Source organism: Pagrus pagrus (genome assembly GCF_965226575.1).
Source record: "Pagrus pagrus genome assembly, chromosome: 21".
Taxonomy (NCBI): domain Eukaryota; kingdom Metazoa; phylum Chordata; class Actinopteri; order Spariformes; family Sparidae; genus Pagrus; species Pagrus pagrus.
Window position 1 is genome coordinate 5,390,424 of NC_140208.1, and position 27,927 is coordinate 5,418,350.

The window sequence follows — 27,927 nt, forward strand, 5'->3', positions numbered from 1 at the left end:
AGTATCTGTGATGTTAGGATAGTCTATCAGAAATGCACCTTGACCAGGGCATACGTAGAACAGTACACAACATAGAGGGCATGTAAAGGCTGAAAGAATAACAAATCATTAACATGACAAGTCATATCAAATATGAGGAACTCTATTTCATCCATTTATCCATTACTTTTAGCTAACACGGCTAATTCAAACATGTATTGACACTGACCTATTCTCATCAACTGTTATATTGTTATGTATCCATACAAGCAATGTACCCATTAGCTACTTTTAGCTAACCCTCCAAAAATCATCTGTGTGCTTGCTCACAATGTACTTTTTAATCACAAAACCTTGTGTTTAGTTATTACAGCTGAATCAATGTGTTGATGTCTCTTTCAGTCAAGTGATAATTTCTATTTTCTCTTAATTAGTTAAGCTACTCGACAATCTCTTCACACACAGCTACCTGCAGAAGTATTCCCCTGGGGTACAAGCATCTATAATATCTCACTGAGTTATCCAACTTTTCCTCCATTTATTCCATTTCTACGTGTACATGTTGCACACTGTGGACAATAGATTATACAAGAGATGTCAGAAGTAAAGCACACAAACACGCAGATATTGGACATGATGTTTTTGCACTGCGGCAGTTGTTCCTGTTGCCATGGAGAGTTTATCTGCCTGTTGTTTGTATGAGATAAGGAGAAGGGCACCGTTGGATTCTTTCCACTCTGCGTTGTAGCTGTGGTGGCCGGGAGGTAAACATCCTGGTTCAATGGCCGTATTTGGATGTGAACCTGCTGGCCCGTGTAAACTTGAGAGTGACTGTAAAATGAGCCACACTTGACATCTGCCACCCGCAGGATCGTTCATTCAACATCCCCAGAAAGAAACGTGCCAGATAAATATAGCGCCTGCATTCTGTGTCGACACTACGACATAAAACATATAAATCAATTATCAGGTTTAAAGAGGGAAAGGGTTGAAGAGATACAAAGGTCTCAAGTCTTTAGATGATACTTTTAATGCACGTATGTAGTTTATAGAGGTCTTAAAATGTAAAACTACACAATAAAAGTCAGATCGTGTCACAGAAATATGCTCTTTTTCTTATTTTGGATCTTGTTAACCATCTTTTGGATTGTAGGGTGGCGTAAGGAATCAAGTACAAGTACCTTTTAAACATGCAGAATTACTTTCCACCACCTAATGTTACTAATGTGAACTGTACGCTGCCTCTCTCTCTTTTTATATACTGCAAATATGTGACACAAACGAAGCCATCTATTATTAGATCTCCCTCCAGGCTCTTACCCTTTAGCTGCATGAGTCTCACATGCCCTTGATTCTCAAACAACCACAACCACAACGACCGCGACATTTCTGTTTCCCTGCGCTGACCTCTGTCTTATTGGGCTCTGGGCCAAAGGAGGCAAGATTTCCAAGTCTTATACACCTTGTCATTTGCCAGCATAATTGTAGCGTAACACTGTGTCCCCGCAGGCAGGAGGAACATCAGCTGAGTGGTGACTTCTACTGACACGTGGCTTGAAGTGTTTTTTAATGCCTGAGGGTCTGGTAGTGGAGCGGCTGCAGGGTAGAGTTGCTGAGCTTGATCTCGTCACCAGCTTCAGAATAGATCCAGTGACACCGAGTTGGAAACCCTTTTCGTCATTCACCTTTTTTGTCTCCAGGCAGCTGCGTTTTAAACTTAAAGGAACAGTTCACCCAAAAAGTCACCTACTAACCCTTACCCTACCCCCGATGCTGAAGGAAAGTCAGGTGACGTTTCATAGTCTGCACAACAGAGCTGCAGCATTTAGCCTAAGTAGGTAGGGACTTTTTTAAAAATGTCAAAAAAACAGAACAAAAAAAGACACAAAATGGCTCTGTATAACTCGTCTGGTGTAATCCAAGTCTCTGAAAGCCCCAAGATCCCAAACTGATTTCAAAAGATGTTATCTTTTTATATATTTGGGCTTGAGCATCCACTTCAGACAGGGTGTGTGCTAACGCTTTTAGCTTAGCAGCAACAGTGAAGATTTCAACTTAAATAGTGTAAATAACATCTTTTCAAATCAATTTGGTATCTTTGGTTTGTGTTTTTTAAATGTTTTTTTAAGTCTCCAGCTACTTCAGTTGTTTAGGGGAATGCTGCAACTCTGTTTTACTGTGAAGCTTCAGAAGTGTTTTGTAGATGTATGAAAATTTACCCACATTTCCATCTGCCAGAGGGTGAATAGATAATGATTGGGTGAACTGTTCCTTTAAGAAAACTGAGCGATATAATCAATCACTTCTATTCACCTAATCAACTAGACTCTACTCTAAGACACACAGCATGCAGGATAAATCAACACGACGGAAGCATTTTGTGCTGAAGTCGTTCCTTTTTATTATCTGGATTGTATATTTACAGTATTTACAATCATTTCATCGCAAAAAAAGTATATCTATAAAAATAACCTTTCACATACTGTATGATTAAGATAAATTTAATACAAAAGAAAAACTGTATTCCAACACATATGGACCCAGGGCATCTTTTGCCTAACATGGCACAGTGTAATACACCATCTGGCCTTGAATTCCTGGATCACAGACTGGTAGAAGAACTCAAACATGACAAGCATTGCCTTCTGGGGTTTAATAACACTAGCCTCCATTGTACTGAGCTAAAAGCATTAAACCTCCGAACAAGCATGGCTAATGCTGCGGTGGCAGGCTGTAAAACGTCAGAGAGAACTTGGGCCCTTAGGCGCTGTCCTTTCGTTAAGTTTACACTCTCGGTGATTAATGGAAATTAATGCACCGAAGAGAGTTAAGTACATTCAGCCTGGTCCAGAAAACTAATGCTAAGATAACACTGTATCTTATCAATCAAGTGCCAATACTGTTTAAAATCTTTAAAGTTTGAAATAACAAATATCCATGCACGAACACACTCAACTCTAAAGTCAAAACATTTGTTCCAATCAGTGTTACAGTACTTTTTAACAATTAAACAAGGTGCAACTTGATTTTTAAATAGTTCAAGTATTTCAATGAAATGAGCCTTTGGGTGAAGTTGCTACGGTAAGGCATGGGTGACATTTTCTACAGAAAATAAGGATCTGGTCCTCTTTCAATTGTTCAACAACAGGTTCCTCCTGTTTCCAACTGAATATGTCGCTCCTCAAACATCTGCTGTTACACGTCTAGCATCTTAAACTGAAATATTTCGACCCAAATAGCTTTCTTTTCACTCGTGTTCCCCACTTTTTTTAGTCACAACACTACACCCATAACACACTGGGTGCTGCCTCTGTTTCTTCCTGCACATGCATGTCCACTTACGCTCCCTCTTGATACAACACTGGAGACGTCTCTGAAGTGACTCTGACAAGTATTCTCTGTTAGTTTTCTATTATCTTATGAACAAAGACAGCAGGGTACTGAAAACAACATGAACACGCTACTGCTAACACCAGGCTGAAATATGAGAGGACACTCTGTCTGCTTCAGTCTGGAGATGACCCTCTCAGAAGGAAAAAGGTTTTCGTGCCCACATCTGCCTTGACAGACGATAACATGGGAATATGGAGACAGAAATGCTGAAGGCGTCGTGGTATGTAGGGCTCGTAGCTCCAGGCCTGGAGGACATTTTCACTTGGCCACCTTATAGTTGCTCAGATCTAGGGGCTCTTTGCTGGGTATGCACCAGTCGTCAGCCTCTTGGCTCACTTTGTAGTTCTTCAGGGCAGTTGTGTTGTACACCGGCAGCCTCTCGATAGAGTCTGTGGACAGCGCCTGGAGGGACAAGAAGAGGAGATGTAATTGGAAATATCCTGTCATACCTACGCCGGCGCCACAGGTCTGCAGAGTTTGTTTTGCAGTTTTATTTTTCTGCTTTGCGCCACGGGCCTTCAAACTCTTGGCATCTTGTCACAGTTTCATGCATGATCACCGCTCCTGGCTCACCTTCAAGTAGATGACAGCGTCTGTGCCGTGGCCCTCCATGGAGTAGAGCTGCAGGTCCCCCTGGAAGTACTTGGCGTAGAGACGAGAGATGGGCAGACCGTAGCCGAATCCAGCCTGCACAGAGACGGAGGGGATCAAGGGTTTAAGAAGGCTTTGTTCCCTGTCAAACTGCAAGCCACAGTTTTTTTGTCAAGTTTGCATTATGCATTGTAGGTCACTCATATTCTTTTATAGAGAAAACTGATGCCAGGATTTCAATCTTTAAATAGGAACGAGAGTCTTAATAAAAGGATAAATGAGCATTTGGCTGCTTGAAGGCTGCACATTAAAGCAGCTAAATGGCATATGGTGCAATTAGCAGCATCTCTACGCCTGCAAAAAAACAATTTTATTAGTTTTTCTATATATGTAGGAGTGAAAACGAGTTAATAACGCAGTTTCCGGGACCACGTCGCCCGTTTCTCTACTTACCAGCGGAGGCCGTGTGTGCTCTCCTATCTGTGGAGCAGGTGCGGTGGAGTACATGTAGCTGAAAAGGTTGTCGATCCTCCGAAAGGGAACACCACCACCCTTGTCACTCACCTACAGACAGGAGAGAGAAATGTGTGAGGTCCTTGAACAACGCTGAGCCACAGAAAGGCAGAGACGATGCCAGCAGACAGGAGCCCGTCTGTCATGAACGGTTGGCTTCAGTGTAACAATACAAGCCAAGTTTGTTTACTCTGCATATTGTCAAGGTAACGTACATTTGTCTCCATTTATGACCCGAAAAAGAAAATTACTTTGGATACTTGAGCAAAAGTCTTAAAAGTATCCGATATTAAAATTACCTCAGTACTATACAGATCGGTTACTTTTACTTCTACCAGTTATATTTTTACACAATATCTTTACTTCTATTTAGCTTGTGGTACTTTTTAAACACTGCTAGTAGTTAGTCACTAAATTTGTCTGTGTGATAGTGTTGAGTAGGTTTGTTTTTTCCTTATATTGCTGCGAACAGCCGCCTGCTGCTGGAGCAGGGTTGAGAGCGAACCAAAGCAGTTACGTTGTGGGCAGTAAAAACTAAAGCTGAGCTGAAAGACAGTAAAAGGGGCTAAGCTAAGAAGAACTGCAGGGTCTGGTGATAATAATCTGTAGATCATCTGTGGAAATTAAATCCATTGTTGATATAAAAACATTGATTCTTGCAGCTTTAGGTTTGATAAGTTAGATCATACCAACACATTTTATTGCTAGTAACGTGTCCCAATAACAAACGAGCATTAAGACGAGGTTTAAGGAGGCGCACAGCCCATGTAGATAATCTGATCAGAGCTTAGTAGCTGTTGTTGCCAGTAGGCACTGTGTTTAATTGAGGGTAAGGTTGTTACATAACCAGTTTAGAGGAAGATTTGGGTAGTGCTCTTTAAAAACAAAGGTGTGCTGTACTGGCATTTGTTTTAGCTCCTCATAAGTCTCCCCTTGTTTACTTTTCCTTCATGCACATACAGACTTTGTATGCATATGTGTCTTGTTATATCAAATGATGCCCTAATAAAAATAAAAAACAAAAAACAAAGGTGTGCTATTATGTGTGCAACAGGGGCGTGCGATTGATTTATCTAATACTAAACTTATCTGAGCTTATGCAATAGCAACAGTGTGAGAGGTTAACTTTGTGAAATAGTTTAATCTGTACAGGCTTCATTGAACTTGTTAAACATGTGCTGATTCTCAGAGTGAACTAACATGATAAGGCACCCACATTCCCGTTCACTCCCACTCGTACAGGCAATCTAAAGCTCTAATTAAACCGTGTGAACATAATGGGAGGAAACTCCTGAGAGAAACTTGCACAAACACAGACAGAACATGCAACAAAGTCCACACCAAAGAGGCTGTAGGCTGGACTGACTCACTGACTCACCACGGAGTCCCCTCTGTGCAATTTCCATATTCTAAAATAACCATTACATGGAGCTGCAATTTGCAACCCACCTTGATTGACATGTCCTCGCCCCCGAGAGAAACCATGACTTGAATGGGTGGAAGGTTGTTGCTGTTCTCATGGGTCTCAATAGTTGCTCTCATGGCATTCTACAAAAGAGGGAAAATATATCATCATAAGACTAATTTTAAAGCAGTTTTTTACAGTAATTTCCGGTTTATTTTCCTGTCATTCAAAACTATAGGACGTGTCGTACCTTAAAGAGCTCAAACAGCATGTGATACAGGTGAGAGGGCACGTACACGATGCTTATTGGAAGGCTCTTCTTCTTATCTGCAGGAGGGGGGAAAACAAATAGTGTCTGAATACTATCCACTTCATTTAAAATTCATCATCCTCACCACTCGTGCATGTTTTCCATCAATGGCAATTATTCTGCTCTGCTCTGGTTTTAATGTTGAAGAGGATGAAGAGGAGAAGGTCTGTGTGTGTCAATATTGTCTGATGCAGTCAGCCGGACCCACTTAGCTACACTTCAGTGCTATAATTAGAGGCCCCTCAGGTCCATCTGGCTGAATGTTTTACATGTTAACACTCTTACTGTATTTAGAGGGCTTGGCTCGATTTGTTCTGTATCTAAATCTCTTGCACAGACCGTGACACATTACATGAGCAAGACATTTGCCCTTTGCCAGAGTAAAACTGGGTATTTAACTAGATTAAATTTATGTACACTTACTGCTCATCTCCTGTAGTATCAGGTCAGGGGAGCGGAGATAGTACTGGTCACACAGCATCTTGGCACTGTGGAAGGCATCTGGACCAAGAGACGAGGGTATTAATGTCAGAAATTAGAATTATCGGTCATTAGAAGTCACATTAGATTTAACTTGGTTTATCTGACCCGTAAAACTTCCAACATAATTCATATTTACCTTGGACTACATCTCCGACTTGACAGTGAGGGTCAATGCTCCCGATGGTGTTTGGGTGAACAGGGTTGGCAGAACCATCAAAAATAAGAGCTGCAGAGAACAAGAAGAACATCAAATTAGGAAGAACAGAAAGCAGTGTGTCCTCTGTACTTATTGGACCATCAACATACAAGCTTCTGCACTGATACTAAGAGAATATATAAGTGGTTTTCTACAAAACATAACTAAATAAGCCAAACTTTTCCTTTTATTGCTGACTAAAATAGTCTAAAATGAGCTAAACTATTATTTGAATAAGTAAATATCTAAGAATAGCTAAACATGACTGAAAATTTAATACCCAGGCCAAATAATAAAATAAGAAATACTTAAAGCAGCTACGAAGAACTTTTTTGTTGTTGATTATGGCGGCCCCTATGGTCAAAAGTGGTATGATACCATAAAGATCTTGACGTGGCTAGCGTGTGCAGAGGAATCATATTTTTAATACGATTTTTTTCCTTTATAAACACAGCTTTTAGCAACATGCATGGAAATATTTGTGGTTATGTAAGGTTATTAACTGCAATTATCCTCAGCACTCTGCCATAAAAAATAATTCATTTTCATGACTTATCTAACCCGGAGGCAGGCATTAAGAATAACTATAATTATCATACAGAAATAGGAAATCTTCTTGCTAATGGTCTAGTTTGCTTATATAGGTCATATAGAGGCATCGGCAGAACCAGTTCAAAGTTCCCTGTAGTACGTTTACACACGTTTAAGAAAGAACAGGGAAAGAAAGCGAAAAATGCTGAAAATTCATTAAAGCAAAATGGTTTTCCCTGCACGCAACGGTAGTTTTGAAAGACTACACTATCACCACAGTGATACATCAACATATTCGCTCCATGTGACTGATGATACCTCTAAAAACTCATAATAACAACATAACTCTGAAGGGTAGAAAATCATCATAGAGCTGGCAATCTGGCTTTCAAGTCTTGGATTTTTTTTTACAGCACTACATTAAGGAAAAAAATGTTCTGTCAACATCCGTTTACATCCCCCACTAATTTTGTAATGTGCTGCATGATTAAGTATCATATTTTTTTAATGTGATGCCTATCTCGATTCCAACTCGTTCCCAGGCTTGAAAAAGACATCCCACATAGAAATCTGTGAGGGATTTGACAATAAAAGTTTGTGGGGCGACATGTTTTGAAGGATTCTGTCCTGATAGACTGACACTTATTTATCCCTCTGGGTGTCAAGCAAGTGACAGTGAGCAGCCTGAGATGACAAAACCCATCTCCGACACAATGCAGGAAGAAAAAAAAATTAGTAAACAAGCTACAGTTAGGCTCAGTGTCTATTCTAGGTCTGAAATCTTAACCTGTGGATGTTTGTTGCTCATACTGTGCACAATAAATGGCAGCAGATGGACAGAAAAGCTGTGTGTTTCACATACAACTCCACTGGTATGGATATTAAACATTGGTTGTTACTCACTGTGCTGGTTGATGAGCATACGAATAGAGATGCGGCTCAAGTAGAAGCGGTCCAAAAAGTACTGGATATTCTGGTTGGTTACCAGGTCCTGGGTGAAAGCCTCTTTGTATTCGATGATACCCTGGGCCATAGTCGGCACGACATCGTTGTGCCTGTTTCTGATGGTAACTAAGGCGTCAACAAATCTGCGGAGGAAGGAGATAAAAATATAAAGCTTTCCTTAATTCTGTTGTATTTAATTTTCATTGTTCTTCATTATTGCCTTTCTTATCGTCTTTCTTTATTTCATTTATTGATCGTTTTATCTGGTTTTATAAACTGTCCTTTGACACTTACAAATACAATATATTCTTATAATTATCATGTACATAAAATGAGCATCACTAAAGCAAAGATAATCCCATGCTCCCTTTTCCAAAAACCTGACATAAACACACAGACTAAAACACCTTCAGGGTTCATTTAAGCATATGAGTGAGGAAGTGTTGTGTCAATGGGTTGTTTTGTCTATTCACAACACGAAAACTGAACAATGGCCAAAAATGTGCCCTGAGGAAGAGTGAATGTGAGACTGTCTGGGAAAAGTTGGACTTACTCTCCCAGGACTTTGTAGTCATCAGGGTTCTTGTCTAAGAAGTCAAGGATCTCCATTAAACTCTGGATGTACCTGACAAAATCACAAATAAAAGATATTCACATACATGAGCAAGACAAGCAGGTGAGTCTGCCTGCAAGAGCTTTACTAGTGAAAGTTCTTGAGGCTGAAACTCTTTCCCAGGATATTTAGGTCACGGTGTCTCTTTCACAAAGGAAAGAAAAGCAGACCCTCCTGAAAACACAGTCACGTGCCATGTGGCGACAAAGTAGGGTAAAGTTCATAGCTGAGAGCCTCCCCCCTGCACAGGGCTAGTTGGAAGGAGTACAACTTGGCCAAAGGCTGCTTTTGTAATGGGGACTATGACATCATCACAGTGTCCTACTGGAAGTAAACAAGTCAACAGCTGTTAACGATCAGCTAGTCAGGGGATGAAATACTGTTTCAAATATGGCTTTGACTGAGGCTGAGAGAGAGACTCTGCTCTGGGATGCTTCTGTTGAATCAAAACAACACCACAGTCACAGTTGACACGTATTTTTGGTAACTTAATAATTCTCTTGACTTACCAGCTCTGCACCATTTGCACAGACGGGGTCGTGAGCAGTTTATCCGGCAACAGGTTGATTTCCTTCATAATGTTCGAAAGCCTTACAGGGAGCTCCTGTCTCAGAAAGACAAAGGATGTCTTCTCACAGGCGTTGATCGAACCTGAATCAACGCAGAAAAAAGTTATAAAGATGAAGTTGATCGATAGAAAGTGAATTGATTAATGGTTTCAACCAAAACATGCCAAACAGTTGCTGTTTTCCGGCTTCTATAAAGATTTTCTGCTTTTCGTTGACTTTTGTAACAGCAAATTGAATATATATTCGTGTTTTGGGCTGTTTTTTGGTAATTTGGATGGGCATTTTTCACAATTTTCTGACATTTTATAAACTTAACGAATGATTGGTTGATAAAAACGGTCTGAAACTGAAACTAATCAATAAAATGATCACAGTCAGATGGGTGTTTTTCACAATTTTCTGACATTTTATCAGTTTAACGAATTATTTTTTTCTTAAAAACTGTCTGAAACTGATATCAATCAATGCAAATGATTATCAGAGATTGTCCTGCTTAGTTTTGGACTGTTGGCTGGACTGAACAAGCTGTTTTAAGACTTTGCAGATCAGCTTGGGCTCTGAAAATGTGGTCATTTTTAATATTTTCCTGCAATAACTGAAAAATTATTCATTAGCTTTAGAAAATAACCACTGGCTTGAGCCTTAACAGTAATAATGACTATTGTAAAATGGATATTTGCACTGTTATAAGCATATTGCTCTGGAAACAATCATTTCTTTCGAGCAAATATTTGTGTTGCTGAATGTTCCTCTGCAGAATTTGCATAACAGTTGATTTGCAAGCTGGTTGTAGTTTATCAGTGACTGTTAGTAGGAGTGATCCAGTGCAGTGTGTCCCTCATAGGGCCCAAACAGTGCAGCCTGAGCTCGCCACAGATCTGACGCAACACTCTGCATTATGAGCACTATGCTACTACAGGCAAACCCCTTCAGCACAGCCTCTACAGAGCAGATGCTGGTCAATTTTAGCAATATGCACTGGACATACTGTCACTGACATCTCTCACCAGGTTTAGGGAGCTCGAACAGTAGCTTTCCACACAACTAGCTTGTTTGTTACATCGACTGTGACCCATCTAAAGGCGGATCAATACTCACCGAAATCGAGAAATTGCTTCATGGAGAGCGGTGAAGGAGAAAATTTAGAAAAATGTTCGATATGTTTGGGCACACTGGCCAAGGCGGCGTTTTTCATGATAAACCTCACGAACTTCATTATTGCTGAGGTGTTGGGCTCTCGTGTTTGAGCTCAACGTCCGATGCTATGATGCTACTCCTCTTCAGTCTGAACGAACCTGCTATCGCGCTGTCGTTAGGAGACGAGGAGGGGAGCAGAAGAGAGCTGCAGCCAATGGGAGGGCGGGGATTTGTATTTACGTTCCACACTGGCCAATGAGGAGTCGCGAGGGGGCGGGTTTAGGGATGTTTGGGTGTTCCCGGTCTGGAGCTCCTTCAGGACACTCTCCCCTCCTCTTGATTATGTAACAGGTGATCAACTGATCAGGTAGCAAACATACAAGCAGCAGGATGAACAGGTACGGTCATGTCAAGTCTTGAGTATCGCTGTGACTGCCATTAACTAGTGGTGGGAAGTTACTTAGTACATATACGTGCTGTGAATACAATTCAAGAACAATCAAACAAGTGTAGTTTTGATGTAGCATTTGCACTTTGCTTGAGTATTTCCATTTTAAGCTGCTTTCAACTTCTCCTACATTTCAGAGGTAAACTTTGTTATCCACTACATATACTTTGTCATTTCATACAGACAACACCTTGAGCATCTGTGTCCTGCCACAAAGACATCAATATTCGACGCCCTGGCAATGACACTGGCCTGAGTAAGCTAACTGACGCAGTTCTGTAGGCTAACCCGGAAGTTAGCATCGGCCTGGTTCCCTCCAGAAGAAGCCTATGAGATTTTTCCATTGGATTTTGTTTTTTTTGCCAAAAATAAGATCGTGGCAAACAACGTCTTGTGATATTTACATGTTTTGTTCAGCAAGATACACCACTTTTGTGATTCTCCAAGCGTAAATCAGTTCAGAAGTAAAAAGCTAACATTAGGCTGTAAACAGACTATTAGTATTTGAAGATTTGGGAATGGGACTCAAAAATCAACTTTTCTGATGTATTTTATGGCGTAGAACAAAACGTGTAAATATCTGAAGCCTGTGGTAACCACAGACCTTATTTCAGGCATTTATCCAAAAACCAACAAACACCACTCTATTTAACATAATGTTAGGTTAGCTTGCTCACATGATTGCCTTAGGAATCATTGGTATCAGTTTGTCAGCGTTGTATAAATGATACAATTTTTTAAGCAAATTAATCTTTGCTAATAATGTATTGGATTCATGTAAATGTGAACTATAAGACACATTTACATTTTCAATTAAACATTAAAAACCTAATAGAATTGTAAATTAGCATACAATGGAACAGTAATGTAGTAAAGTAATATTGCACTAGCTTTACAATGGGGTCATTCTTCTGAGTTTTACTTTTAATACTTTAAGAATTGTTTGTTGCTAATTTCTAATTTCTTTTCTAACTTTAGATACTTAAAAATAATAATGAAGTGCAATCTTTCAATGACTTTAACGAGTGTTTTCACAGTGCGATATCTAAACACTTCAAATATAAAGATGTCTGGAGGTGGCAGCTGCAGGGAAACCGAGGGTTAAGCTTGAAACTTCTCTTTTTCTTTCTAACAGTGCTGCTGCTGCTCAAGGACTTTTTTTTATTCGTAGATAAGAAAGTTGATGTACTCGAAATCTGTGTATAAACTTGGGGTAATTCCATCCATCTCCATCCTCATCTGGACGATAACATCGTCTGATACCGTGCGCTTCGTGTTGACTTCCTCTTCATCCTCTGTGAATGATTCTCTGGAAGCTCGCCACCCGCACTTTTGAATAGAAATGCCTTTGTCAGGGAACACACTGTCCCAGTCAAATCTCCCATTACATAAGCGGCGGCTGTGTCAGTACAGTCGGGGATTGTCCTTATAAAGCCAGTCTGTCATGCCTCTTGATCAAAACATTAGTTCACACCTTTTGTATCGTCGCACGTGGGAGGCAAAAACAAACCTGAAAGTAAAAATAACAGGGCGATGTGTGTGATGTCAGAAATCTGCAGTGCTAAATATCACGGCTCATTTCAGCTCTGCCAGCTCACGGCTGATAATGTGCTGATCCCTGCGAGACAATATCAGAACAAGTATTAGTCATATTGTTTTTCAAGTGTCAGTTGTTTGGCTTTTCTATCAGCTCATGTAAAAGGATTTCATCTTCAGCTCAAGGTATTTGGAGCTTTGTTCAACAGGACACTTGGGATATGAGCTGCCTTCACAATAAGCACAAAATACCAGCACCTTATCCAAACCAAGTGTTTTTTTTTCTTGCAGTGTAGTCTGGATTTAAATACCTCTGAGTCCACAAAAGACATATTTAAATCTGCCGTCGCAGCACAATGTGTTGTCCTTCAGGCAGATGTGTCCTTTGAAAAAGAGAGCACAGGAGTCAACTGAAGCAGCTCCTGCTGGGAAAGAAAAAGGCCGTGGCCAGCAGACGAATTATTACCCGCAGCGATTTATTTGTGTTTGACCACAGGAGATTGAGAGCAGCAAAGTAAAAAAACATGTTTTTCTGCATTTTTCAATGTTATTTAGGCCACTTCATTTTATATTTGCTAAGAGGGCCATCTCGCTCACTGCAGCATACTTGACGCTGATGTGAAAAGTAAGATTTGTAATGGCTCCATGCCAACCAGTGATGTCTGTAAACATCCTTACTTTAAGCATCCTAACAGTGGTGGGGTACAATTTCTCCAAAGTAATAATAATAGTTAGTAATGCACTCAGTAGATCGCATACCTCTGCCAAGGCCAACAGTCCCCTTTAATTCAAACAAGCCTAATCCAATATCAAACTTGATATCTTTATCACTGTATATCTGTATCACTCCAAATTTTAAACTGAGATCTAAGATCAAATGTGATTTGAAATAATACTATAATATAAGTCATACAGCTGCCTATCTACGCTTTATGGTTTCATTTGCTTGTGTAGGTCATGTAGAGGCATCAGTATTGAATTGAGACTGTTCATAACCAGCTTATAGTTCAATAAAATAATGCATATGTCACAACAAGTAAAGATTTGATCCCTATTTGTTCAGATATTTACCTTTTTAAACAGATCAGGTCAGTCAGAGGTGACGATCAATATTCAATACTGTTTCGTCACCAGCAACACAAATTGATCGTCTGAAGTTGATCTGACAGTTTGAACTTTGGTGCCGGACTTTTCTTGAGTTTGAAATATGTATTTAATGCTGCATGTGAAGCCAAAATTGTAATTTGTCCAATACTTGACCAAATACCTGCAGCTTATCATTATTTTCATTGTTGACTATCTTCTCAATTGATCGTTTGGAGGATGAGGTGTTGAAATCGCTTGTTTTGTTCCAACCAACAGTCCAAAAGTCAACACTGTTCTCAGTGCTGTAAAGTAATCCTTGCTAGAGACAGACAATTAAGTTCTTATCAAAATAGTTTCCAATTTTCTCTTAACTTCGAAACTGATGTAGTAAAAAAATCATGTATATAACTTGATTGTGCATTCCAGGGTTGATGTTGTACAAGCATTATTACACAAAAAGACCAGGCAAACCTAAGATAGGAAGAAATATCTCAGGGCTCGTTAACCATCTAATCGACAATAGTTCCCTCTCTACTCAGATACTTGATACTTGTGAAAGTCAGTGTTCTGATTATCAGGTATATTCAGATTTCTTGCACCACAGAAATCCCTGGCCTTCATTTACTTTATATAGAAATGATTCCAGTGAGCTTCAACAGTAAAATACACAGATTCTAATTGTGGGAAAAAGAAAGGTGGTATTGGATCAATACTCAGGATCAGATGATACCTTGAGTTCTGGTATTGGAGGAGACATGTGGGTTAGTACATCCCTAAATAACAATCCGAGGGGCTGCTTTTCATGCGAAACGAAGTACTTGAACTTTTGATACTTTAAGCACATTCTGCTGAAACCACTGGATAGATTTCTCTTGGCGTCGCGACTTTATTTGTGGCTTTTCGGTTGCCAGAACCCGCAGCACATACTTTGTTTTATTTTTTATGAATCCATGACAGACTCTAACTCGTTCCAGTCTATAAGTTTCGTGTGAGTTTTATTCGGTCGTAGCCTGTAACTGCAGGCTGTTCTTGTTTATAACCGGCCCTGGAGACACATCTAGTGGGAGAGTGCTTAACTGGTCAGGGGGTGGGGGTGGGGGTGCAGGGATTGGGAGGAGGGTGGGGTAGTTGTTGGCTACCCCCAGTACTTTTCCGCTCCCCATCAGCCTACATTCCTGCCAGTAGTCAGCTCCTATTCCCCACTGTCAACAAACAGCCGGGCATATCAGGCTTAAATGTTCGGGCTTTCTGTCAGTGGCGTGTTGGTGGAAGAGACTGTAACTGGACAACAACAACTCCAGTGGAAATTTCCCCTCGCTGCAGGCCAGGGGGAGCTGTTCATGGCCTATTACGCAGAACTGGGGTCACTTCAGTTAAAAATGGCATTTGAATACCAATAATTCACTCCACAGGGTGCAGCTTCCTCATAACAAAAGATCCCCTCTGGTTAAAAGTTTGAATCAAATCCACTTCTTCCTGAACTTCTTAGTAATAACACACCCCTGCTTACAATTTGTTTTAAAAGAGACCAAAACATTTAATAATTCATCAAGCCCATTGTGTTCTTACAATTTGTCTGGCCGGTGCAATCATTACTACCTTCAGAGAGTTTAGTTCCTATTCATGAAACAACAACAATTAAAAGTCATGCGTCATAAATGCAGAATGAAGAGGACGCTCCACTAATCAAGCACATGATTTGAGCTTTTACATGGTTATTATAATCATCCTGAAACAAGCTGCTCACAGTGAACAATGACAAGAGCGACAAGGGGAAATATAAGGTTAATCATAGGTTATGTAGCCCCAGACTGTGATGAAACAAATGTTTTAATGTAGATTTGTTCATGTTTTATTTACTGCCGAGACACTTCCGATCAGATGATTGATAATGTGGAGCTTAAGTTCTGTTTTGGGTCGTTTTCTTAAAGATCTAACCTCACAGCAAAATGCTAAAATAACAGGAAAACAGCCGAATGTCCTCGTCTTCATTCTCTGTCGGTTGGCAAATAACTAAATTGTGCCTCACAGCCAACATCTGATCAACATCTGCCTGCTTACTGTGTTGAATCTCAGCTGTTTAAATCTCTGTTCTGTCCCATCCTGCTCTGTTTTAAGGGCGCCGACCCCAAGATCGAGTTGTTCCCATTAATGCATTTTTCCTTGTCAGAAACCTGAATGAACATGAAAAGTTATTTGATTGCTGCTGCTGCTACTAAAGATATAACCTTAAAACGTCTAAAAACAACCAGACCTCTTTTACTTGTCTTGTTTAGTTGTGAGCTTCAAGCAATGTTTAAACTCAGAAAAGTAGCTGTGCTACTATGAATTTAGAGCTGCAGCGACATTTTGGAAGAACTGTAGCGCCAATCCGGATAAAGTTTCTATCGACAAAATGAGGAAATAATCATGTCCCGTTGCAAAACGTTGATAACGAAATATTCGCATTCACTGATGAAGAATTTTGCACAGTTTTATTTGGATTATATTTGTGTTCAGAAGACTTTATTTTCCCCCTGAGAGCAGCTTGTTTATTCAATTATGGAAAAAATAAATATTACAGAGTTTGTAGTATTACCTCGCTAATATATTGTAAATATTAAAATTCTGAGTTCTGCGCTTTAGACCGAGTGCCAGAGATCCTCTACACAGGGCCCCATGTGTTGTCCACAGGCTCAAAAACTGTTTTTCCTTCTCGTCTGCCCGCTGTAGGCTGGACTGCCTTCAGCCCCCTGAGAGAGAGAGGGAGAGAGAGAGAGAGAGAGAGTGAATAAACAGCAGTGAAGGAAATGAATGAATCAGAAAATTCATCACAACATGAAAAAAGAAAAACCATCTATTTATATGTAGGTTATGTTATATAAGAAACACCCACAAGTATGTTATGTCTTTGATGTTCTCAGTGTGAGTGTGATGGCTGTTGTGTGCTCGGCCCCGCAGGGGAAAATCACTATAATATCCCTGTAATCAGCGGTATAGTCAGAATCTGACAGAACCAGAGCCAGGCCTCCTCTGGACTGTCTGATTCAACCAGGTACATTTATTTCAAATCACATTTTGATCCGTCAGCCTCATTTTTCGTCTCATCTCATCTTATCGGCTTGTTTGCTGGAAGATGTCTGAGGAGGAAGAAACAAAAGACAAATACGCTAAGATGATGTTCTTATTGAAGGTAACATGATGTGCGTAGCCGACATAAATTAGGAAAAATGTGAGAACAGTGTAAAAAAACAACAACTTTATAACAGACATCTTAACAATCACTTTAACGATCAATAATTCATTGATCTCTGAGGGGAAATCACATGTTAGAGCAGCACAGTGACTGAAAACACATTTTTGAGTGAAATAACTAACATTAAAGATTCAATTATTAGAGATTAGCTTCACACAATATATATAGATTACAACACCTTAGACTAAGTGAATTGTGCACAAGTTTGGTAGTGGATCTCCGGCAGACATGACATGCGAGATGGAGCTCCAGTAAAAGGTCACCCAGGACGACTTTCTCTTTGTGCGTGCTCAGGCCTTTACATTTATTTCTCATACCATCCTCTCATTCATTCCTGTCACGCATGCTCACTCATACTTTCCTGTAACTATATCGTCACCTGAGATATCAGCTGTTCACATCAGCCGGTCGAATCCATCCAATAACACAGCGACACACCTACATTGTTAGCCTATCATCTCGCTCCTGTCTTTTTAAATATGATCCTGGCTCTGCCTGTGGTTCATTCATGCTGCTCTTTTGCGTGCCCCCTCCTGATCCCCCTGACCACCAGGCCTCGTAGATTCCACCACCAGTATCTGGATGCCATGGAGGGATTTATCGTGCAGCTGCCCTTTTGACGCCCCTCGATTACCAAATCGCCCCGTAGAGTCTGAGTGCCAAAGACTTTCTGTGAATACTGTCAACATTTGATTTACTGCATTCACTTGTCTCTCCTAATGAACTAGAAGTGTAGAGGTTTGAATGTTTTATATATGTGCAATATACAGTAATACTACAATACTATAAGATATATAAGATGAATTTGAGAGAAAACTATGATATAATGTTTTAGATAATATTGAACTTACATAAGTGGTGTTGTAACTTACAGTATGTACAGTACAGTGTACAGTGTGTACAGTACAGTGTACAGTATATATAGTATGTGCAGTATGTACAGTGTTGCCAATAGACAGTGGAGAGCAACATTTATGCATATATTATACATTATACATATTATACATTTATTTATAATATAATATAAAGGCACAATCATGAAACAATACATGTAATAGAGTACTGTTACATCAGAATCAGCTTTATTGGCCAAGTATGTGTACACAAACAAGGAAGACTAATATGTACAAGAAAGAATAGTTTAAATTGTAAAGGGTCAGAATTTTCAGCAGTTTTTACATTAAAACAGTATTTACATTAAAAACAGTGGCAGGATTTATTGCACAGTGTTTTTTCTGACCCTCCGTCTGTTCATCAGAGTGACAGCCTGGGGGGAGAAACTGTCTCTGTGTCTGGTTGTTTTAGCGTACAGCGCTCTGTAGCGCCTACCAGAGGGGAGGAGCTGAACAGTTTGTGAGGGGTCTGCAGAGATGTTACCTGCCCGTTTCCTGACACTGGACTGGTACTGGGGTGTAGGGGGGCTCCTCCTGAAGTCCACTGTCATCTCCACGGTCTTGAGCGGGTTCAGCCAGTTTGGTTGGTTGGTTGGTTGGTTGGTTTGTCATCAGGATTACACAAAAACTACAGAACGGATGTCTGCTAAACTTGGATAGAGGATGGGTCTCGGCCCAGAATACAGTAGACCTCATACATTTTTGGTGCAGATTTTGATAAAGGGAAGAATCCAGTAATCTTTTCTCATGGATCATCATCAAAAAATCAGGCATATTAAGGTGGCTGGTATCTATTAGTGAGCACAATCTGATGTGGATCCAAGTAAAATCAGGATCTAGATTTATGTTTTATTGGATGTTAGATTAGGCTTGATTGAATTAAAGGGGACTGTTGGGTGTTTCTGTCCTTGTGTATGTAAGATCATCTACGTCCTGCATGTGATCTTAACGTCCGCTGTCAGCGTTTCGCTCTCCTGTCCGGCTCGAGTTACGTCCACGTCCACAGGAGCATGAACTCTGATAATTGTGTCATCATATTCTCAGATGACACAGCTATCTCGGGCTTAGTGCACAAGAATAGCGCCCCGTCAGTATAAAGGGAGAGCTGTGAAACGGTGTGATAAGAGCCATCTCACGCTGAAAAAAAAAAAAAAGATGGCGGAGACAGGTTTTGATCCCAGAGGTAAAAGCCTGTGGTTATCCATCATGAATCCATCACTCACATCAGCTCCTGCAGGAAACGTGGAGTTTTACACTGACAGTACGCCAACTCTGGAGACTCATACTGAGAGGCTTCCTGGTTTCCGTGAAGACTTGCGTTTCTTACACAGGAGGGTTTATGGAGCGGCACCGTTCTGGAGAGCTTCATAAGATTCAGTGTTTCAGCTGTGTTGGGTGACTTTTCCTCTGCAGCTAAATACTTTTATGCAACAGTCTGGAAGATTAATGAGCTCTGTAACACCTTGCATGAGTCAACTTTTTAATGACATGCAGATAAAAGTGCTTATGACTGAGCTCATACTTCCATCAGACCCCAGATTTGAAATGTTTTTTAATTTCTGCATTAATCAAGCTTTCTGTGCAGTGAATGTCCCTGCTGCAGAGGACTGCTTGTGCAAAATACAACAGTATGTTTAAGATTATTTGCCCTTAAAAGCAAAATGTCCCCATCCCTGTAATCTTAAATGCACTTTTGATATGGGGCTGTTTTCCATGTCTGGTCCACTTTGTTCCAATTTAAGAAAATTATATTTTAGATATTAGTAAGCTTTCAATCCAAAACTGTTTGGTGAAGCTGTTCAACATGACACTGGCCTCCTGCACAAAGCCATAACAACCCAGTCACCAGAATAAAATGTCGGTGTTGTGCTTTTTATGCAAACCACAGATACGTTGAATTGTACGCTTCATACGTATCATGTCAAGATTTCTAAGATACATGTCGTATTACGTACAGATAACGTGTACGTGAACTGACTCTCGCGTCTGGAGAAGGAGGGGATGTTGATGGCATGACAGCTGGGTTTGATGGCAGCCGAGTGGGAGACATCATTTCACCATTGGTAAGTGTGAAACCATATCATGTGTTTAATGGGACGTTGGGACATTTTCCATCTGTGTTGGTGGCAACAAACCAGGTATGGCAAAACATACAAACAACCTTTATCTAACCAAGTGTTTTGTATGTCTAAACCTAACCAGACACATAGCACAGCATTATCACAACATACAACTGACAAATACATAAGAGTTGAAGCATAAAGATGCTTATGATCAAATGTAAAGTGTCAAGATATCTGTGGTTTTGCAGAAATGTATATTATCAAGAATTATTATGTTGATTGGGTTGCCATAACAAAATGGTTTATCCAATTTGGTCTAGGAGAGCAGAGCTTGTGAGGGAGTACTTATAATTATTATAATTTATATATAGCACTTTAAATACAGTTACAAAGTGCTTCACGCACAGGAAAAGATACACACATTCAAATACCAGTATACGTACATATCACCTAATGTATCATGCTGAGCTGTGGTGGACCTCAGTGATGCTCTTGTGTGTGGTTAAGGAGGTCGCTTACAGGTTACCAGTGAAATAATTTATTTTAAATGTGGGAAGAAATGTTGAATGTGTAGTGTAGACATAAAAAATATGGGAATATTGAAAACCAGAAAAAGAAACGGTCACACAACCAAGACATATAGTAGTTACAGTCTGTATATGCAGTATCATTTTCAGTATTTAAAATCATGCAAGAATCTCAGAAAGCAAAAAAATAAAGATGAACTTAAGAGTTAATAAACTTTATACTCTAAAACTCACTAAAGACATCAATAATAAAGCAATTCCTCTTTCTTTGCACAAGTTGTGTGCACATAAAAGTGGCACATTGACACACATTAGAGGGTCAAGGCCATAAAAGACTGAGGACTTGAATAAAGGCCATATTAAATAGTGTGTTTGTGAGGTAGTTTTTCGAGCTCTGTGCCACATACAGACACTTTCTCCTCACAGTGTGTAAAACAGAAGGTGTGAGGAGTTCTCATGTATGTAGGAAGGAGCTCGGTGGAGCCATGTGGCTTTAAATGTAAGCTGTTGAATTGTTTGCCTTTAGCTCGTGCTATAAATACACTTCAGTCTGCTTATCTGCTGCTTTTATCTTATTCCCTCTCCTGCTGAGGAGCTGTGCAGGACCTGATGTGTCTGTGGTTTGAATTATCGGAGGAGGGTGGTGGTGGTGGGGAGGAGGAGGACACGCATCTAAATAAGAGTGTTAGATAATCTTTTGTGCAGGTTGCTCAGAGATGCGTTGCCTTGACTCTCCCTCCTCGGCACAGGGGTGAGTGAAGCCGTAGACATGAGATGTTCTCGCTAAGAGGAGAGACTGACGCTCCTGTTCCCGCGACATCATCATCCCACACTGGTGGAGCTCCACGGTGCGCGGCGTGAGGCGCTCAGTCCTGCACAGAGGCAGCTACAGGAGGCGCGCTCGTCCCCGTGCCACAGGAGCACAGGAGCAGGAGGAGGACTGGGAAGCAGAGGCCAGCAGGCTTTTTTACCGGCCACTTGACACACCGTGAAAGAGAGCGCTTTCTTTTTTTTTTTCTTCCCGTGGGGGGGTTGCTCTTCTTCTCCTCCTCCCCAACCTCCCCTCCTCCCGCCGCCTCCCACTCCACCGAGCGATGGCATCCACGGATCGATCACCGGGAGCGCGTGAGTTATCCTCTTTTTTTTATTCGATCCGTGCCATGTCTTTCTTGAATGTGACGGACACGGTGCGTGCAGGAGACTGGATGTGTTGACAGTGTAGCGCATCACAGCCGATGTTTTTTTCCCCCGTGGCTCGTTTCGAAATGGGCCAAACACGAGGATGTAGGATCAGAAACACACACACACACACAAAAAAAAATCATCATCCGCTGTGTCTATTTATTATACGCGCATTTTCATTTGCAGTGGCCACAGCTGATAGCATACATCTCCTTAAAGGAGACGCTCAGCTCCGGCAGCATCAGCACCACACGGAGCAGAGATGCCCTCCTGGCCGCAGGCAGCCTCCAACTTCAGCTGAGTGCTGATGGAAAGCGGTCAGCAAGAAGTAGCCTACATCTGTCTGGTCTGTTGTTCTCTGGCCCGCTTTCATCACTGCGTGTTATAGTTATCCGAGAGAGTGACAGGAGAGGGATGACAGCCTTTAAAAATCTTCAACAAAGAGCTGAATGTGTAGTTATCCTCTTGGATTATCATTTACAGGACGCCTGATAGACAGAGTCATGATGGACAGACAGCAGAACAAGACCCCATAAGAATATTTAGGAATTTTAGGCAAGTGGTGATTTTATTTATTTAAAAAATGGGTACATATTTCATGCAAAATGTAAAATACTAAACTTGGACTTAGCTGAATTGACATTATTAGTATCCCTTCTTGAACAGCATTGATACAATTTAATTTTTTTTTTTAAATGGTATAAGCCTGTAATAATATTTTGAAATTTTAGGCTACAGTAGACACTTTTTTCACTCTGAAGAATTGCCATTATTTTGTACAGAGAACAAAAAATTAACCCTTGCTGAACTCATTCTTATCCCTAAAAGAGTCTGTGCTGGCAGCTGTGTGAGGCTGTGCTGAGCTAAATGCCGATGTCAGCATGCTAACATGCTCACTATGATAAAACGTATCGCTGATGTTTAGCAGGAATATGTTTACCATGTTCACAATCTAACTTTAGCGTGATAGCATGCTAAAGTTGATAATCATATCAAAGTTTGACGGCGCTAAATGAAATGTAACACGATCTGCAAGTTTATTGTGATCCATCCGATGGGGACCGTGAATGTCTGATCCAATTTCACTTTGAAACAAAAATGTGACATTAGAGGAAAAGTTGGAGGATCAACAAAGTCTTTAGGATTCATCATCTGGGAGCCATGAACGTCTGTACAGACTTTTGTGCTAATCCACATGATAGATCAGAAGATATTTGACTCGATGTGTGAAGATGTTGACCTGCTGGTGTTGGTATATCAAGTCAGGGGATCTTAATGCCAGTAGCATACATCATCTGGCGACCATGAATATTTGTTGCACCTCATGTCAATGAATCAAATTTTTGTTGGGCGATGTCACCTTGAATCAAAAATGGGAACCATGTGTACCATGAAGACCTGTACGCATTTTCATTCCAATCCATGACAAAGAAGTGGAGATATTTTACTTGATTAGGTGAAAACCTTAACTTGCTGGTCATGCTAGATCAAGTCAGGCAATCATAAAGTCATCAGGATTCATCCTCTGGGGACCATGAACTTTTGTTGCATTTCATGGCAATCCATCCAGTCGTTGTCACGTTATTTAGTCTGTCGCAATGTGGCACATCCATGAAGTAGATGTGGATATATTTTACCTGATGTTAAAACTTTTACCTGCTGGTGGTGCTATATCATGTTATGTTATTAGGATACATCATCTGGGGACCATGAACATTTGTAGCATTTCATAACAATCTAAACATTTCTCTTTGAACCATAAATGCCAACCTGCTGGTGGCAATAGAGAAGAAGTCTATGGGTCACTACATTTTTTAGATACAACATCTGGGGACCATGAATATCTGTTGCATTTCATGGCAGTCTATCCAATACGGGCCGAACAATAGGCTGGCTGACATTGACTACTCTGGAGCAACGCTGCTAGCATGGCTAAAAACACATAAAAAGTCTAATAAGAGAGGGTGCTAATTGGGCTGTCAGAGTATTTTTGGCTTGGAAAATACAAACACTGCAAATCAAGGATAGATGAGTGCCAGACGAGACCAAAATGGTTGCTCGCCTTTCTCCTTTTTATCGGAAGAGTTTGCACACTGGGTTTTTTGTATGAACCGAGGCTTTAAAGGAAGCCTGTTATTGTCCCAAAGAAAGCTGCAGTGGATTAAGAGTGGACAGAGACGTGGTGCTGAAATGAAGCCAGGTTTTGTCTCGCAGCTTAAAGAAACGTGGAGAGCCTCAGCTGAAAGACAAACCCCCTGAGTACTTCCTCATGCTATCAGCATTCAGATCTCTGATTCAAGTCATCACCCCACATGCTCAGACAGGCCTGATAATTACTGCAGCTCCATGCTAAAGTCTGTCAGTCACTGTCTCTGCAGCGGTCTGTAAGAGGGGTCACTGGGTTACATTAAGCAATCCTTATTTTTCACTTGAGCCCGATCTTGCTGCTCTTCAGACTTCAGCTGATTACCACCACTTCATTTGAAGTATTCAGCCCACCCTTCTTGTCAGTTCCCGGGGGGTCCCGTCCGAGGGAGGTAATTTAAGGAAGTGAATCATGGCTTAAACCGACCTGCTAATCACCAATCACATAGCCGCAGCACTGCTGTACAGTATCTCATGGGTCTGGGCTTGTTTTTCTGTATTTCTGCACTTGTTAATCATGTTTTTTTTTTTCTCCCCCCCACACTTTTAAATTGGTTCGCAGCGAGCTCCTCCATGCTTGAAGCTGTTGTATAATGTACTTTGTTATGTGCTGATGAGTGCTGTTGATGCTGCTTTTGTGAAACGTGATGCGCTGTGAAGTGAGGTTGGAGTATGCCAGGGATCTATTCTCACGAGGAAATGACCTCTCAGTCTGATTTGGTTTTTAGATTATTAGATTTCTACCGAGGACACTGGCCAAGTCCAATATGATATAACTTATATCAGGAGTTTTCTGTTGTTGTATTTTGTTTGAGAGCAGCAAATGAGAAAGTGACACGCTCCAACAGGTTGGATTTGGCTTTGGCTTTGTAATCACGGATGACAAGTGTTTGTTGCATGTGTGGAGTTAATTAGAGTGTTATTAGAGGCTGCATTGAGCCAGCTGACCTTGAGGAGGGCTGTTCTGGAGCAACTCCTGCAAAATGAGGGAGCGAATTGTATGTGTGTGTGTGTGTGTGTGTGTGTTCATGAGGTGGGAGGAGGGGTTACTGACGCAATCAGCCTGAGAACATTGGCACCTTCGACTGTACAGAGAAAGTGTTTTTGTCTGTTGAATGAATTACAAGAAAATGGGAATTACAGCTGAAACACTTGCTGTTAGCACGGCGTGTTCAGTGTTCTGGATAACGGCACTGAATCACATCCTGACATGAAACCATGTCGAGCTTTTTTGAAAAGAACAAGATTACACAGTCAAAGTAACACGTTAGAAAGGCCTCATTCAAATCAAAATAATCCAATGAACAACTTCTGAACCCTGACGCAAAGAGGAAGCATTTGCAAGTTGTTGCCTCAGTGTTGCAAAGTTAGGAAAAGCAGCAGAGTCAACTTCAGCTTTCTGCAGTGGCACAATTGTAAGCCCGCAGATCCCTGGGACAAATCTTTTCTGCAAATTGCACATGAAGTTCTGATGAGCATGTGCATACAAATCTGTTTTTCAGTTATTATAATAAGCAGTCTTCTTCTCCCACACACGTTGATGATGACATTAATTAAATTTACATATTCTGCAAGGCTCAGATTTTTGTTCCATCCTATAAATAAGTGAATAATTAATTAAAAGCAAGCATTTACCGCACTGTTATTAGTTGTTTTTTTTAAATGAATGTTATATAAGTATACTGTGCAGCCTCAAAAGCTGCACATTAGAGGCGTCCAACTCGTCATCTCTCAGGACAGACTGTCACCCATAAGACAAACTCTCTGCAACTGTAAGATCAATAATATTAAACTATTGCAAATTATTCATATGGCTGCTTTTTTAACCCGTTAATCCTATAGCTAAAAGGTCCAGTGTGTAGGATCAAAGTGCATAAATGTTATGTAAGATTCACTGTATAATAACCTAGAGAAGGCCTTTCACTATTTTTGCGTTTGGCCACCATGGATGAGGTTGAAGTGAGGGTGTTCAGCTGATTGCAGTCTGCAGCCTCATTACAGGATGCCACTAACTCCCACACTGGACCTGTAAGGCCCGGTTAGGGTTAGGCAGAAAAACGAAGTAGCATTGTACTCCCGCATTGGCTCATGATTAATAAAAGAATCAAATTGATGCAGAACATGAATTGTCAACTTGCACCCATCTTCCCCACCTGGCGCTAACATTACCCACAATGCAACATGCAGCAGTCTGATCATAGACTCTGGGGTGTTATGCACGAAGCAGCAGTTGCAGCCTTGCCATTGGACCGAAAGCTTGTTAATCAAAAAATCCCCAAAACAAAACGCCATTGGTCTGAAGACGCACTTTTCCAAAAATATACATTCTTCCGTATATTTTATAACTAACATACGTATTTTAACCCAAACCATCATCCCTGCCTTAACCTAACCAGGTAGTTTTGGTGCCTAAACCCAACCAAATTACCACCGTTTCACAACATTAATCCTGTGTTTATTATTGTTACCATGATGACGAAGGTCACCTTTCTTCATCCTCTCCTTGCATGTCCAAAACTGCGAGGAGAGTGTTTCTTTTCAGAGCGATTGGCGGATAACATGCTGTCAGCCAAATGGGCTTTTTTTCATTTTTCGGACTTTGTAGGTTTTGGAAAAGATGTGTTGTCGGAACAATGCTTAGTCCCTGAATAGGTGTAAGCGGAGGTCTGGTAAACTCACTTCTTTTTACCTCCACACCTACATGTTGTTCTCTATTTGCAAAAACTTTTCAGTAGTTTTCAGCTCTAACAGATGCTGACTCAAGTGACACTTATCAAATTCATCAGATTTCTGTCACAAAAGGCTTCATAGAATGTTTCTAACATGTCTAGCAGGACTCCTGAAGGCTTTTGAAAATACTTTGTTGTTCAAAATAAGTGAAGTTCCCCTTTAAAGATACAGAGATGTTGTAGTAATGATTAAAAGAAGCAAATATAGCTTGTCAGTAGGAAATGTTGGCCCATCTGTCTTACCTATGATGTTTGGTGGTTCACTGATGTCGCACTACTTGCTCCTTGTGACAGACAAGAGTAGTAATTCACATGAAAGGTTCTTGTCATTAACTGCAATCATATGTTGTGTGGCGGATGACTAACACGGCTGTTTTTGTTGTGAGGAAAGAGTGAGTCGGGTTAATGTTCTGCATGGACCTGGACATGCACTTTATGGTGTTTCCTTCCCCTGAACCCGACTGTCCACTTTCACAGAATCTGAGAATTAGAGCTGTCAACATGCTAAAATGTCAGACACACTGTTTTCTTCACACAAAAAAACAAAACAATTGTCGTCTTCTTCATCAGTGAACATGGTCTTTTTTAAAGGCACCTCTGTCAGAATGAAATAATAATAATAATAATGAGAAAGAAAGTCAACCAAACAAAGCGTAGGCCATGCCAGTCTATCTGTTTTGCCACTTTCTTTCAAAAGGTGAAAAAGGAAAAATGCTGGGTACTTTTTTTATGCTGTGAAACCTTGGAACTTGCTTTCAGCTCGATGAGTGAAGCGCTGCTTGTGTTAAGGGTTGTGATTTTCAGACCGTGTGCTTTATTTCTTTTCTCAGCTCAGAGTTAACTGCACATCGGCCACATCACGACAACAGGGAGCGCTGGAGTGGCTGTGCAGTCTGGATTAGACGTTCTGACAGCTTCATCGACGGTGCTAATCATTGTTCGCTCCGGTGTCACGGGGGTGCACGTTTAGCATAAATGAATAAACCTTAGATGAATCACTACTGAATCAAATGTTAGGTAAAATAGATCCAAACTGAGATTACGACAGAGCACACAGGCCTGTTGGTGAGAGAATAAAAATAGTGTCAATGAGCCAAACAAACACTTAAAGGGTAATTCTGGCTATTTATACTTGATACACTTCATGAAATATTCAAGCCCAACACTTTTTGAGTCTTGTTTACACGCTGCCCCAAAAATAATATTTATTCCAGGCGTATAAGTATATCCCCAATTTTAATATCATCGCAGCAAAGGTAACATGATTTACAGTTGATTTCACAGTACATATTGCAGTGTGAAGTTGCATTAATAACTCGCGTTGTTCACTCTGAAGCTTGATGATGCTGTAGTTTCCGCTGAGCACCTGAGAGCCCGGCTCCGACATGAGAATATGAAGTCATTTATCTCACTCTGCA

The 27,927-nt window shown here is 40.7% G+C and overlaps 2 protein-coding genes across 4 annotated transcripts in view; one reads left to right on the plus strand and one right to left on the minus strand.

Annotated features, from left to right (window-relative positions):
• Nucleotides 1–2,361: 2,361 nt before the first annotated feature.
• pdk2a (pyruvate dehydrogenase kinase 2a) lies at nt 2,362–10,826 on the minus strand. The gene is made up of 11 exons (XM_084341923.1): nt 10,627–10,826; nt 9,469–9,610; nt 8,900–8,971; nt 8,305–8,489; nt 6,811–6,900; nt 6,615–6,692; nt 6,132–6,208; nt 5,926–6,024; nt 4,417–4,527; nt 3,946–4,059; nt 2,362–3,774 (listed from the first exon to the last, which is right to left on the minus strand). Exons 1-11 carry the CDS (start codon nt 10,742–10,744, stop codon nt 3,631–3,633), a joined length of 1,230 nt encoding a protein of 409 aa, XP_084198049.1. The 5' UTR covers nt 10,745–10,826; the 3' UTR covers nt 2,362–3,630.
• Nucleotides 10,827–10,958: 132 nt separating this feature from the next.
• The window catches only part of tbkbp1 (TBK1 binding protein 1), a 78,958-nt gene continuing 61,989 nt past the window's right edge, over nt 10,959–27,927 (plus strand). For 2 of the 3 annotated variants that reach the window (XM_084342822.1, XM_084342823.1), the window contains exons 1-3: nt 10,959–11,063; nt 19,821–19,926; nt 21,203–21,578. The gene's annotated coding sequence lies outside the window, so the exon portion shown is untranslated. Of the gene's footprint in view, nt 11,064–19,820; nt 19,927–21,156; nt 21,579–27,927 lie in introns of those variants that run through there. The other variant, XM_084342821.1, reaches the window with a different exon arrangement.

Bases quoted from the DNA above. Each gene is read 5' to 3' on its own strand.
- pdk2a (XM_084341923.1), bottom strand. From the start codon at position 10,744: ATGAAGTTCGTGAGGTTTATCATGAAAAACGCCGCCTTGGCCAGTGTG. The intron at 8,490-8,899 runs GTAAGTCCAACT...CTTCCTCCGCAG, and splicing joins GACTACAAAGTCCTGGGAGA to ATTTGTTGACGCCTTAGTTA. The intron at 4,060-4,416 runs GTAAGTAGAGAA...GTCTCTGTGCAG, and splicing joins AGCACACACGGCCTCCGCTG to GCTGGATTCGGCTACGGTCT.